This window comes from Nyctereutes procyonoides, unplaced genomic scaffold (genome assembly GCF_905146905.1).
Source record: "Nyctereutes procyonoides isolate TBG_1078 unplaced genomic scaffold, NYPRO_anot_genome, whole genome shotgun sequence".
Lineage (NCBI taxonomy): Eukaryota > Metazoa > Chordata > Mammalia > Carnivora > Canidae > Nyctereutes > Nyctereutes procyonoides.
In genome coordinates, this window is record NW_026575033.1 from 11,266,021 (window position 1) to 11,280,002 (window position 13,982).

At 36.9% G+C, this 13,982-nt stretch overlaps 1 protein-coding gene across 2 annotated transcripts in view; it reads left to right on the forward strand.

Annotated features, from left to right (window-relative positions):
* B3GLCT (beta 3-glucosyltransferase) overlaps nt 1-13,982 on the forward strand; it is a 127,398-nt gene that overhangs the window by 73,138 nt on the left and 40,278 nt on the right. For both annotated transcript variants that reach the window (XM_055317462.1, XM_055317461.1), the window contains exons 10-12: nt 127-196; nt 7,170-7,283; nt 10,006-10,105. In XM_055317462.1, coding sequence (XP_055173437.1) covers nt 127-196; nt 7,170-7,283; nt 10,006-10,105 — 284 coding nt within the window. The remainder of the gene's footprint in view (nt 1-126; nt 197-7,169; nt 7,284-10,005; nt 10,106-13,982) is intronic.

A 13,982-nucleotide genomic window follows, 5' to 3' on the forward strand; every position in this document is an offset into this window, starting at 1 on the left:
TCTTGGAAACAGATTTGATGTCCTTGACATTGGGGAATGTCACCCCTACAGTATGTGAGATCTAATATGGGTGTGGATGTGGGTGTTAATATGACATAGACTCATATATGTTTTCTTGTTTTCTAGGGAAATCCAGTGAAGAAAGAGAATATATTTTTTGCAGTAAAAACGTGCAAGAAATTTCATGGTGATAGAAGTATGTTTTGTGTTACTCATTTCTGTTGACCTTTTAAAATCCCAACTGCCTTTTTAAAAAAAGTACAAACCAGATAGGAACTCAAGGGATAATGATACATATATTGTTGAAATGAAAGCAGTTACTTAGTATTCCTCATTGTACCACTTCAATCACCAAGATCAATTAGAAGGGACCGTTTGTATCAAAACATGAGTGGCCCTAGCCCTTCTGAATACTGTTCAGAGCAGTGTTTTAAATTGGAAATGGGAAAGCGCAGCTGTGACAATCTTGGACACGATGTATGAATAACAATCCATTCTGCAGAACAGTGTCCTATTATGTCCATGTGCCATCTCTGAATTGTATGAAGAATGTTAGAAGGGATTTCAAGGTGAGAGACTGCCAAAAAAGGATGTTTTCTTTGAAGACTAATCCTTCTTTTTGCATTATGGCAGATGTGCACATTGGAGCTTTGAAAGATACCTATTTGCTCATGAGTAGATTATACTGCAGAAAAGGCAACAGGTGGCTTATACACAGTGGTCCCTTAAGGAAATCTTGGCATGCAGATGAATGTTTTTATTCAAGTTTTTGGTGTCATTACAGAATTCTACTAAGTTATGGTGATAATGTAAAAAAAAAAAAAAAGCCCATCCTAAATATAAGTAGACATAATTTCTTTCTTTTTCGCCTTATTTCAAGCTGCACTTTTCTCAAATTGAAAATTAGACAGTCTTTTGCATTTTCTAATTTTAGCATATATTTTAATTTTTTTTCCGTGAAAAGACTGTCGATTTCATCAAGAGTGTGATATTTATGTAAAAGAGATTTCTAAACCAGCTGTCATTTTCATGGGATTGGAGCTATGGGGGACGTTCATTTATATAATTTTTTGATAATATAATACTTACAAATTAACTTTAAAGGGGAACATTTTCCAAATAAAATAATATTATGATTTGGGATTGAAGTGTTGTTTAAGATGTTGACATCAATTAAAATCTGGTTATGGTGTACAGTATCTTAAAAGTACATAACTATAAACCTTCGTGTTTACCTAAAATAGTCACAGAAAGTACCAAGTCCTATTAAATCAGCCTAATATGTGCACTCATTATGTAAGGAGTCCTAAGGACTATTAGAAATCAATATAGCAGTTACAATTTTCATCATTCACAAAATTGACCTAGTTTTAATATCCTTTTGCTTATTTTAAAATCTGGAAGGGTGTTTGGGAACAATTTTTAACATATAAAAAAGCATCAAAGGAAATGAATGAGGGGACTTTTTTTTTTTTTTAACAACCAGCAGAAGTATTCAAATTGATATATTTGATCTTGAAGCTGCACTTGGGAGTAGAGACTGTTTTTATGATGTTAAGAATGGTGGTGGTATTTTCTCTTTTGAAACATTCTCTTTTGAAACACCGTTCAGGTGTCGGTGAGGCAGTAAAATGAGGGACCAATCCTGTTGTATTTTTCAAATTCTACAGAAATGAAAAATAAGTTTGCTAATTTTAATTTAGTAATTTTGAATGATCTAGTTTATTGCTTTATTTGCATAATGTTGAGATAATCATTTTAGATATCTGTGAAACGCTTTTATATTTGAATTTTGAGTCAAACGTCTTTAAAAATGACAAATCTTTTTTTTTAAATAAATTTATTTATTATTGGTGTTCAATTTACCAACATACAGAATAACACCCAGTGCTCATCCCGTCAAGTGCCCCCCTCAGTGCCTGTCACCCATTCACCGCCACCCCCCGCCCTCCTCCCCTTCCACCACCCCTAGTTCGTTTCCCAGAGTTAGGAGTCTTTATGTTCTGTCTCCCTTTCTGATATTTCCCACACATTTCTTCTCCCTTCCCTTATATTCCCTTTCACTATTATTTATATTCCCCAAATGAATGATAACATACACTGTCCTTCTCCGATTGACTTACTTCACTCAGCATAATACCCTCCAGTTCCATCCACGTTGAAGCAAATGGTGGGTAAAAAATTACAAATCATAAGAGCCTCTTAGGAACATTAAAACCAAACCTCCCAAAGCTGGATGCATTGATTTGCTGCTGTGAATTTGGATCTGGGGTCATTGAAGCCTGAGACTTAATTAAAAGGTATTAGGAGGCTTTCACAGTTGGGTTTCTGTGACAAGCTCTCTTTAAACTTGGATGTTTGTTTGCAAAGATAGTCTGGGGCAGCAGGATTTTAGGCACTTTGATGTCCAGGTTGCTTGATGGAAATGAGCCTGCCAGGCCACTGGGCTCCTCTCCTCCTTTTGGAAGGTAGTCTAACCACCAGATGGTCCAGAAAATTAACCAGTAATCCTATCGGTTAAATTGACAACACCGTATTAACTGCTTCTATATTTATCTTCTTTACGTTTTCTGGTGTGTTTTTTTTTATATACGTTGTATTATCTGCCTTCATGTTGACAATTCCTTATGATGTGATAATTAATTTTGTTCCCTTGGTAGTGTAGAGAAAACTGAGTGTGGGACAAGACACAACTGGCCCATGTTCTTGTAGACTGTTGAGTAGGTGAACTAGGATTTCTGGCTCCAAATCCCAAATTCTTTCTGCCACAGCAGACCTGTAGTGTAATCTCCTTGGATGTATTACAATCTTAACACTTGATAAATGGTATTTGATATTCATGTTGACGTTCTGCTAGGCTCAAGGTCACTTTTGACTTGGCCAGAAGGTAGGAAAGTAGGCTTTTTATTTTCAGTAGGAATGGCAATAGCCAGAAACTGAAATCACAGAGGACCTAAAATATAAACCTAGCTGGGCATTTAGACTGCCACCCCTGTCCAAGCATATAACTGCTATAGTCAAGCAGAATACATGAACCGAGGTGGGTTTTTTCTTTTTTCTTTTCCTGTACACTTTGTGGTAGAAACACTTTAAGTTACAAAAGCCAAATGACAATGAAGGAAAAAAACCCAAATAAGATTGTATATTTTACCTTTGAAAAACTGAGAGCTGTCTATACTGTTCATTATATATCTGGTGGCAGGTTCTCATTGTGGATGCACTGCCCCTGGGTACAGCAGAGGACCCCCAGCAATGCCTCTTACTCCTGGCTCCTTATAATGTTGGCCATGTCCAGGGTGAGAGTGAGGGATGGAACTTCTGTTAAAAGCTCCAGTCAAGGCAAGGGAATGTATACATTGAACTCATTTTTCTTTTTTTTATTTTCAATGAAGAATTGATAAAAAGGCAAGTTCCAAAATTAGACTATTTTACCTCTTGTACCTTTTTTTGCCTAACAGTGAAACAAATGCTTATGTAACTGCTTTATGTCTGGATTCTTATTTAAATGAAATAAAGTATTCTCAGGACACAGCAAAAATATATTCTATCTTTTGGCTTAAGAAGGAAATACATATTGACACCATCGAAATAGCAACACACTCTTGAGATGCAAGCAGTTAGTAGGATTTTAAAGAAACTTTAAAAGTATTATATAAAGCAAAATAGGCATAGCATGTAACATATTTAAGCAAGGAGAAGGTCTCTGGAGTTTTAATATTCAGCTTGTTCACTTCCTCTTGGGTTATGTGTTTTTCCACTGTGTGACGTGAGCTGTCAGAAAATGTTAAGAATTTTTTTTGCACCATTTTGCCATGCCGTTCCTGTGCATCTCTCAAGTATCTTGTGGCAGCCACAGTTTTGTTCATCAAGTGGTGGTGGGTCGTGAGATGTTCTCCTGCTGCAGTCTCCTCTGATTAAAGAGGTAAAATTGCTATTTGCTCAGCATTTAGTTCCTTTTTCACAGCTTCCTGAGCACCTAAAAATGAACACTTTATTCCTTTCAGACTGAAAAAACAAAATACCCTGTTATCTTTATGGCAGTCATCTTGTCTGGAAAGAGGCAAATCTGAACAAACTTATTGAAAGGGGTCTGTGGTAGCTGGGTGCTCTTTGGTTAGAGAGGCTTACAGGTACTGTGGTGCAGTCTGCTTATTTCAGACATGAGACGGATTACAAGGCAGCCAGGTAAAAGGCTACACTCTATGTCAAATGATGTGATCAGATTAATTATTAAGGAGAGGGAGGGAGTCAGGTGCTGCCTCGTTCAGTTTTCCTCCTGGCTGTTGAAACAGATAAAGACATTCCTGATTGCCCAAAAATGTTGTTTTAGATCAGCCCCAAGGGTTGCTTTTCGGGCTTCTGTATACCTCATCTTTAAAATCAGAGGGTGTGTCTCTAACCCTCTCCTGTGGAGAGAGGAGCAGCCAGGGTTCTGTCATTGATATGCATACAGAGACTAGAGGTCTATTTGTCAATTGAAAATTGCAGATTTCTTAAGATCAAGAGTTATTCACATTCGATTGCATGGTAGTTTCTGTACAGTGCTTGTGTCTAGTTCATTTTCATATGTAATCATTTTTGCAAGTAATCTCACCAGGGGTGAAAATGTGTGTTCTGTGCCTTGTAGCGAGACACATCTCCTCCTGCTTCAAGTCTGTAAAGCCATGTGGAAGATTTATACCATCTGTGCAGTGGGGTATTTTTTTTAATAGTACAAGTTTTACTTTGCTCCAATTATAAGTTATCTTGTGGCAGACCTTCTTGAAAGAGGCATTCACTAGTTTTATTAGGTGGTAGAAAGTATGCTTCTCTGTATTGAAAATGAGATAATAGATCATGTAACTATATTGAAATATTTTCTCAAAGTTTAATATCCTTAGGAACATGGTGCCTCAATATAAAATATTTTATAAATAGAATGAATTCAACTTAGAATTCAAGCATTGTTAATAAAATAGTAAAATAGACTAGTCTTTTAAAAGTTTTAGGTAATTTTGAGTCAACCCCAGATGAAGATAAAGGCTTTACTTGCTGTCCCAGAAGATTTAGCATTAGCTTTAAATTCTTTATAGCTGGCAGATATGACAAATGCCTTGGGAATTACAGTAATTAGGGGACAGATATTAAAATCTGCTGAATGCTTTTGGGATTATAGAATCATAGCACCTTACTCTATTAAAATGGCTGGTGTGTTTTTATACAATTGGTAATGGTGGCAACAGTCTTGTAGCAAATGACAAATTGCCTTTATGAATAAAACCTTCCTTTAAACTAGTTCCAAAAATAGCCCTAAGCCTTTTGTTAGCACTTCTACAAAAGCCAGTCCTTCTTCAACTATTTATTGAACACTTATTACATCCCAGACACTGGGCCAGGTGTGGGGAGCAGGCGCACAGTAATTCTTACCTTGAGGGAAACTTCCGTTTCAGCTATTTCAAACGAAAACTGAAAGCAAATGGTTAGGTACAGCAAAGAACTCACTCACAACTTGATTTTAATGTCATTTAAATCAGCCAAGAAGAAATATCTCCCCTGCTTAATAAAGCTATTAGAGCAAACAGAAACTGGAGGCTAAAGGCTGAGGACAGTAAAAGCAAACGTTTGCACAGGTTGCATGGCTGAATGCTGGGGACTGAAGAAGATTCTTGACATTTCCTCACAGCTTCTGCCAGCGTCATGCAAGGGAGGACATTTTACCCAAGAGTGAATTAGTGGCAGCAAGCTGCAGGGAGCCCTTTCAGGGGTAAGTCCTCCTGCGTGTTATATGCAAAGCGAACTGCCACTGCAGTGCCAAGGTGAAGATTTTCATTGTGCTACGACATGAAAGTATATTATTATTTTTTCTTTTTTCTGCCCTTCCCCCAGCAGCCTTATCTGTTATTTATGCACCTTTATCCGTTTTGACATGAAGAAATCTCTGCTTTTTTTATGATTGCAGAAGTATGTCTTAAGGTCTAAAAGTTTAGTGCGTTAAAATAGGTAATTTAGATTATAACAAATGTCCAGAATTCATGGGTCTTTCTTAAAAGCTAGTGAATAATAGATAAAATGGTGCACTTTTGTATTTTATAGACAAAGGCTGTCTGAGTTTGACTGAGTTTGTTGGCTTGCATAGCCAAACACTTAGAGGTAATATTGCATTGGGAGTTTTTGTATATGTTTTTTTTGGGCTGGAGGAAAAGGAAAAAGATGAAGGATCTGACAAAATCTCTAAATACTGACCTGAAGATCTAGTTCACTTGTGTTCTGAATCTCTACTCAGATTCTTAAATTGCCAGGGCTGATCAATTTTTTTTCTATTAAAACAGCAGAAACCTCTTTTCAAAATTTAGAGATTTGAGAGAGAGAGTGGCTTAAAAAAAGTATATGAGAAATAATTATGCAGATATTTGGTCAGGTGAATTAATATCAAAGAGTAGTCAGGCAGAGTTCTGATCAAGTGTGGAGACTGGAGATGCTTAAAGATAGCTTTAAATTACAGAAAACCGGGGAATTTTTCTGTTGTTTGTGTTTCTTAAAACAATTTATCTCTTAATGGTAGAGGTAAAAAATCTGCAGTGGTTATCAGTCTTTCTTCTTCCACATTTTTCAGAAGTGCAGCACAAGAATATGCAGTGGGTCTCAGGGTCATGCCCTGGATAGGATTGTGTGGTTCTGTTGGAATCATTGAGTGTGGACGTGTGTAGTTTGAGAAGCTCCCTACACCTATTGTATGAGAGATAAATTTGTATCTCAGCCAGAAACACAGAACATTCCTATTCCTTAGAACTAATTATATTCCCCACTCCTCTAAGAAGCATTTTAAAAATCCAGTAGTGAATTTTAAATGCAATAGCCCATGGGGGGGAAGAGGAAAATTAAGCACAACAGTATAAACAGACTAGAAAATGTATCATTACATGGACATGGAATGAGGAATCATCAGGAACGGAAAGTGTTGGGCTCTAACGTACATTGAAAATGGCTCAAGAAGAGGGTGGGTTCCACTCATGTGCTGTCATCACCTAACAGCCTGACATTTCTTAGGGTAGGAAAAGCTAGCAGGTGAAAACACCTGGAGAAGAACAAATAATGGTTCTCTTCCTTTATAGGTGATTATGCTGCCCTTCAGAATGCTAAGTCTCCCTGCATGACTATGTCAGTGACTGTCACTCCTCTCATTTTTTCAGTTCCCATTGTAAAGCAGACCTGGGCGGGCCAGGCAAGTCTCATTGAATACTACAGTGATCATGCAGAAAGTTCCATTCCTACAGTAGATCTGGGGATTCCCAATACAGATAGAGGTGAGTCCTTAATTCATACTACTCTTACTCAGAATGTCTATTCTGAAATGTAGTAAATAAGGATACAGATGAAATGTATTATATATAAATACTATGATTTTTGCCTTATGTAAATTTCACTTCCTCCCCTCCCCAACATCTTTACCCATGGATTTGGACCAATTCTCTTGGATTAAGAGCTGCTTTATAAATACTAAGAAAAGATTCTAAGTTCTTAGGCCATATAGATATGACCAAGCACATGACAATTAGGATTATTTAATGGATCCTTTTATACCTTAATGATTCATTATGACCATAATGGAGTGTCCAAAGTTAATATTATCTTCCCACACAAAAGTTGTCCTCATTTAATTTTAGTAGTTTACCCAGCCAGGATTGTTCTGTGACTGCTGTTTGCCAGCTGCCAAAGCCCTGGAAGTAGGGAAGATAGGAATGAAGCCTATGGTGTCTATCCTCATGAAGCTTATGGTCTCACATTTTGTACCTACCTCTCGAGTAGCACTTACCCACATTCTACATGGTTATGTGTGACATAAGCTCCATGATATTCATGTATTTTGTTAATATTTTAATTAGTAATTGATGATAATATACCTGTTTTTCTCTTCAGATTGCAGGTTTTCTAATTAAAACATTTTTTATTTAAAAAAAAATGGAAGTAGGGGCACCTGGATGGCTCAGTGGTTGAGTGTCTGCCTTTGGCTCAGGTTGTGATCCCAGAGTCTTGGGATCGAGTCCTGCATCAGGCTCCCCACAGGGAGCTTGCTTCTCCCTCTGCCTATGTCTCTGCCTCTGTCTGTGTCTCTCATGAATAAATAAATAAAATCTTAAAAAAATAAAAATTAAAAAAATGGAAGTAGAAATTTGGCCACTTTGGGCAGCCCGGGTGCCTCAGTGGTTTAGCGTCTGCCTTCGGCCCAGGGCATGATCCTGGAGATTCAGGATCGAGTCCCATGTTGGGCTCCCTGCATGGAGCCTGCTTCTCCCTCTGCCTGTGTCTCTGCCTCTCTCTCTGTGTCTCTCATGAATAAATAAATAAAAATCTTTAAAAAAAAACAAACAAATTAGAAATTTGGCCGCTTCACTTTCAGATGCTTTTTATCTTAGTTTTTTTTCTAGTATTCCCACCACATTATTTTCTTTAGTTTTCTGGTTCCCCATACTCTTTTATGAATAGAAAAAGAAGTAGTAAGTTGATTGTCTTGTTCTCTCGAGTAATTTATCTGGATTGATTCATGGTCACGTTTCTCATAAGGCCTTGATTGATAATATACAATGTAGAATTAGATATGCATTCCTGTAGTTATCAATTCTTCTGACAAGGTTAAATATATTACTGAGTCTGTCTATTGCTTTTGCTTTGGAAAAATGATTTTAGATTGAGGGTTTTTTTTTATTAAGTTTGCTTTTTATTTTTTTTTTATAGATTTTATTTATTTATGAGAGGGAGAGAAGGCAGAGACATAGGCAGAGGGAGAGGCAGGCTCTTTGTGGGAGGCTGATGTGGGACTTGATCCCAGAACCCCGAGACTTGAGCCAAAGGCAGACCCTCAACAGCTGAACTACCCAGGTGTCCCAAGTTTGCTTTTTGGATTTCAATTTAGGTTGCCTTTAAAAATCATTCATTAATGTATTCCTCATTTGATTTCTTAATTGGTGTTTAGTCTAATATTATTATTGCTATTTATATTCTACCTTGTTCCAAATGGAGTTTGAGATGGCTTTCAAATAATGGTTAAAAATTCATAAAGAGATCAAGAAAAATGAAAATAAAGGTCAAATTGAGTGGTTTAATATTAGCTTGTTCTCTATTGTGTCAGCAAATATCTTGTTGAAATCAGGGGTATATTACTATTTATTGATTTGAGTACTATTCCCAAGCATTGTATTCTTATCTTGGGCCCCAGCATCTTCCATTAAAGCACTGACTTTTATCTGTTGGCATCCAAAGAGCTGTAACTCTTGGCCACCAAGAACACTGTGCTTTGAGAGCAGAACTTGCCAGGGTATCTGGCATATGGGAAATTAATAGTAAGTGTTTACAAAGTAAATGAATGAAGGTATAATCTCCTCCTTTTGTACTACTGTTCTGTTACCCTATTAATGTGTACTTGGGGTTCTAACAGTTCTTTCAGAGTAAGAATATCTAAGGAAAGGTGCCAAGCTTCTGTAATTTCTATGAGACTTAGAACTTTGGAGTGAAGGTACTAGTCCTAGTTCTACCTCAGATTATCTAAGTGACCTCCTTTCTCTCTCTGGGCCTCCCATTTCCCCATGTGTGAAATAAATGGCTTAAACTTCATGATCTCTTAAGTCCCCACCCCTTCACTATGTCTATAAAAATTGTAAAAGGATAATTTTAAAAATTTCTACTTGTGCATGTGTCAGCACATAAGGTTTTACTTTTAAAACTTTAAAAAATGTTTTAAAATGAATTAAGTATGTATTTTTTTAACTTTTAAAAAAGATTTATTTATTTATTTTAGAGAGAAAGGGATAATGTGGTGGGGAAGGGCAGAGGGAGAGAGAGAAACTCAGTTTCCCCACCGAGTGCAGAGCCCAGTGTGGGGCTCAATCTCATGACCCTGAGATCATGACCTGAGCCGAAACTAAAAGTCAGATGCTTAACCACCTGTACCACTTAGGTTCCCCTAAAATGAGTTATATATGTATTTTAAAGAAAATATTTCACTGTAAGTTTTCTTCTTGCCTTTCCTAGGTCACTGTGGAAAGACATTTGCCATTTTGGAAAAATTTTTGAATTACAGTCATGACAAAATAGCATGGTTGGTCATCGTGGATGATGATACATTAATAAGGTAAGGAGTCCTTCTCATCCTAGGGTGGCTTTAGATTCTACATGTATTCATATTCAGAAACTATGATGGGTACTTCTGCTTCTAGCCAAGATTTTCCAACAGGAAATAGATTTACCCTCACATCTGAAACAACTCCCCCAAAAGTACAAAATACATGAAATGAGGGTTTTTAAGACAAGACATTGGACATTAGGGAACAAAGGACAATGACCCATGAGACATATGAAACATAGGAAGTAGGTTCTATGACAGCCTTAGCTAATTGCCTTAAGAACATGTAAACAGCTGCTGAGGAAGGGGAGCCTAGGTTGAACCTGGCCAAACCTTGAGTTGAAGAGATGACACCAAGATCCTGGAGTGACTGAGGCCATTAGTTTATAAGACAGAGCACCAGAGAGGGAGAGCTGCATAGAAGGGGAACACTGGAGATCTGTGCGGGGCTCCCTTCAAGTATTCAGTAAAGTATTGATTGGTACACATATGCATGAGGAAACTACTGGAGGCTAAGGAGAGAACCAGCCAAAATGATGAGAGGGTATGGTGGCCAACACACAGGGCTGAGTATAGTACCTATTCTCACTAGCCAGACAGGGAAATCCTGGATTCATAAGTGGGTAGAGCATATAGAAGTGTTTTGCTTTAATAGTGGGAAACAGCTAAGGTTGGACTAAGTAAGTACTGATCCAGTCCTGCCTAAGGAATCTTAAAAGAACCCAAAAGAACAAATTGTTTTCAAGTAACTAGTCTGCATCCAAGAACAAAGCTCAAGATTTCTAGAAATACCAAAATATCCATAACCCAAAAAAGATTCACAATGTTTGGCATTCAGTCAAAAGTTACCAGACATGCAAAGCAACAGGAAAATGAACCCATAATAAGAAAAATTAGTTGATTGAAATTGCCCCAGAAATGGCAGTGTTAACTAGTTATTTTAATTACCAGCTCTGTTAGTTATAGCTTAATAATTCTTCCATTTATTCAAAAAAGGAACATGGAAGGTGTAGCAAAACTGAACTGCTCTATGTTGTCTGAGGTGAAAAATCTATTGGATGGGATTTTTTTTAGATTTTATTTATTTCTTTGAGGGAAAGAGTATGAGAGAGAGCATGAGTAGGGGGAAAGGCAGAGAGAGAAGGAGAAGCAGATTCCCTGCTGAGCAGGGAGCCCACTGTGGGACTCAATCCCAAAACATTTAAAGGAATATTTTCCAAATTTGATAAAAACTATAAATCAACTTATCCAGACACTGATTCCAGATCAGTGAACCCCAGACATAACTGTGAACATCTAAGCAGAGCACAATCACCTTCAAAAACAGGGTCTTTTATAATAACATCTTGTATAGCATTATTACATTTGTAACCACTTCACTTGGTCCATTTGTATATCAATCTTCAGTAATCTACATTAAAAGTTCTGCCACATTTTCTTCATATTTAGCAGCAATAATATCTAATTGACCAATAAGTTCATAAATGTGTTTTTTAGTTTGAGCTTGTCTCCTTTTCTTTGCAAGATTCTGACATCATTCTTGATCGCATGAACTTTGACTACTCCTAAGTCATGAGGCTGAATAATTGCAAGAGTTAGAGGCAGATAGGAAATTCAAAAACAGAGGGGCACCTGCATGGCTCAGTTCATCAAGTGTATAACTCTTGATCTCAGCTCAGATCTTGATCTCAGGGTCATGAGCTCAAGCCCACTTTGGGCTCCATTGGGCATAGAGTCTAGTTAAGAAAAAAAAAATTCAAAAAATGGAAAAAGAAAGTGGCCAATAAAGGGAAAAAGTGAAACTAGAACAAGAAAGAAAAAGGAAAATTCATATCTGGAGTTATGAATAAACACCCTAAAGTAAATAAATTCAAATAAAAATTTAATAAGGGACATGGCTGAAAATTAGGAAAACAATCCAGAAAATGGGGTCAAGTAGTTAAAAAGGTTAGAAAAAAAGTGGTTAAAATGAAGAGGCAATGAAGTCCAACACATGCATAATTGGAGTCCCTGATTGAAGAAAAAGCAAAAGAACAGAAATAAAACTTAAGTTACCAGAAATAAAAGAGGACTTTAATGTGTATGTTGAAAGGTCCTACCTAGTGGGTGCCATGGAAAATTGACTTGGGATCTTCAACTGCACATAGCTGGGTAAAACTACTATATTTTGATGATAACTTCCTCTTGAGTCTTGAGGCAAAATGATGGAATAACCTACAGAGCAAGAAAGTAAGACTCGCATCAGACTTCTCAGAATAACACAAGTATGGAAACAATAGAGGAATGTGTTAAACTCAAAAAACTGAATCCCAAATTTTCTATGTAGCTATGATTCTCTTAAGTGTCAAGGCTATGGAAAATGAATGTCCATGAAATAAAGGAGTAGTATGTGCATGCATCCTTCTTGGGGAATATATTAGAGAACTTCATGCAAACAAGACAGATGAAATTTGGGCAAGAGGACTGATGGTGAACATGACATAGATTTAACTGTAAAGCAAAAACAGGGTTGGGGAGGTGGTAGAGGAATAGTATAAAAATGTAATATGTTTTGACAAAGCAGGAAGTATGCAACTTTAAAAAATGGAAAGAGGAGCATTTGGGTGGCCCAGTGGTTGAGCATCTGCCTTTGGCTCACATCATAATCCCAGAGTGCTGGGATGGAGTCTGGCATCAGGCTCCCTGTGGTGATCCTGCTTCTCCCTCTGCCTGTGTCTCTGCCTCTCTCTGTGTGTCTCTCATGAATAAATAAAATGTATATATATTTTTAGAAGTAAAGAAAAGGGGAAGTAGAATGAGATCATGGCTTATTGTATACCTAGTAGATGGGATTCAAAAGATACAATGTAAAGCTGACAGATCTAATACTGTTAAATAAGAAAAAAAGCCTAAGAAGGCATAAAAAGTTAAATACAGGATAATGGGAAAAACTTTCTCAGCACATGGAATGTTTTTTTAAAGGAAAAACTAAAGAAATACAGTAAACAGTGTATGTATAATTAAAACCCAGAGTAGTTTCTGTATTATATCAAATATCAGTCGTGTCACTAAATGCAAATGGGTTTATTAACTCACCAAAGAACTTTTCAAATTGGCTCATAAAGCAAACCCCAACTCTATATTTTTATATAAGAGACACATAAACAGTCCTTCACAAAGCCTAAAAATAAAGGGATGGATAAAAATTTGGCAAACCAAAGAGAATAAAAAAAATCAATTCCCAACTCAGAAAGTTGGAAAAGAATCACAAAGCCAATGCAAAAAAAAAAGACAAGGAAGGAAATAATAAAGATACATGCAGACATGATGAGGTAGAGAAAAAGATCAAATTAATGAAAATTCTGTCTCCTTGAAAAATTGTATTAAATGCTTTTCTCATTTATTGGTATCTCCTGGAAATCAAAGTGCACAATATATTTAGTATGCCAGTCTCTGTGAGAATGAAAGGGAAATAAAGCATACCTATGTCTCCTTATCTTTACAAAAACAAGTGAGGGCCAGATGAACCAGTAAACCATGAAGTTGGTTTCTAGAAGGGTTGGGTGGGAGAAGAAGATAGATGGTGTGACACTTCTGAATTTATCTTTTAACTTAGTTGGGTTGGGAAAGTATGCTCATATTTTACATATTTGAAAACAGTAAGGACTGGAGAAAAGTCAGTAAGGATAGAGAGAAAACTGAAGCAAATGAACTCAACTGTGTTTCAAATGAAAACATCATCACACCAAAGGAAAAATGCAACTGATGCAAGTAATGGGGGAGATGGTATTTAGAAGGTGTGGGAAGAGGTAAGGAACGTCAGACAAATCCTGAATTTTCAGTTGGTCTGATTATTTTTTGGAGTGGTGTGGTAAAACCATTCTGAGGATTTTAGGTACACTGGAGG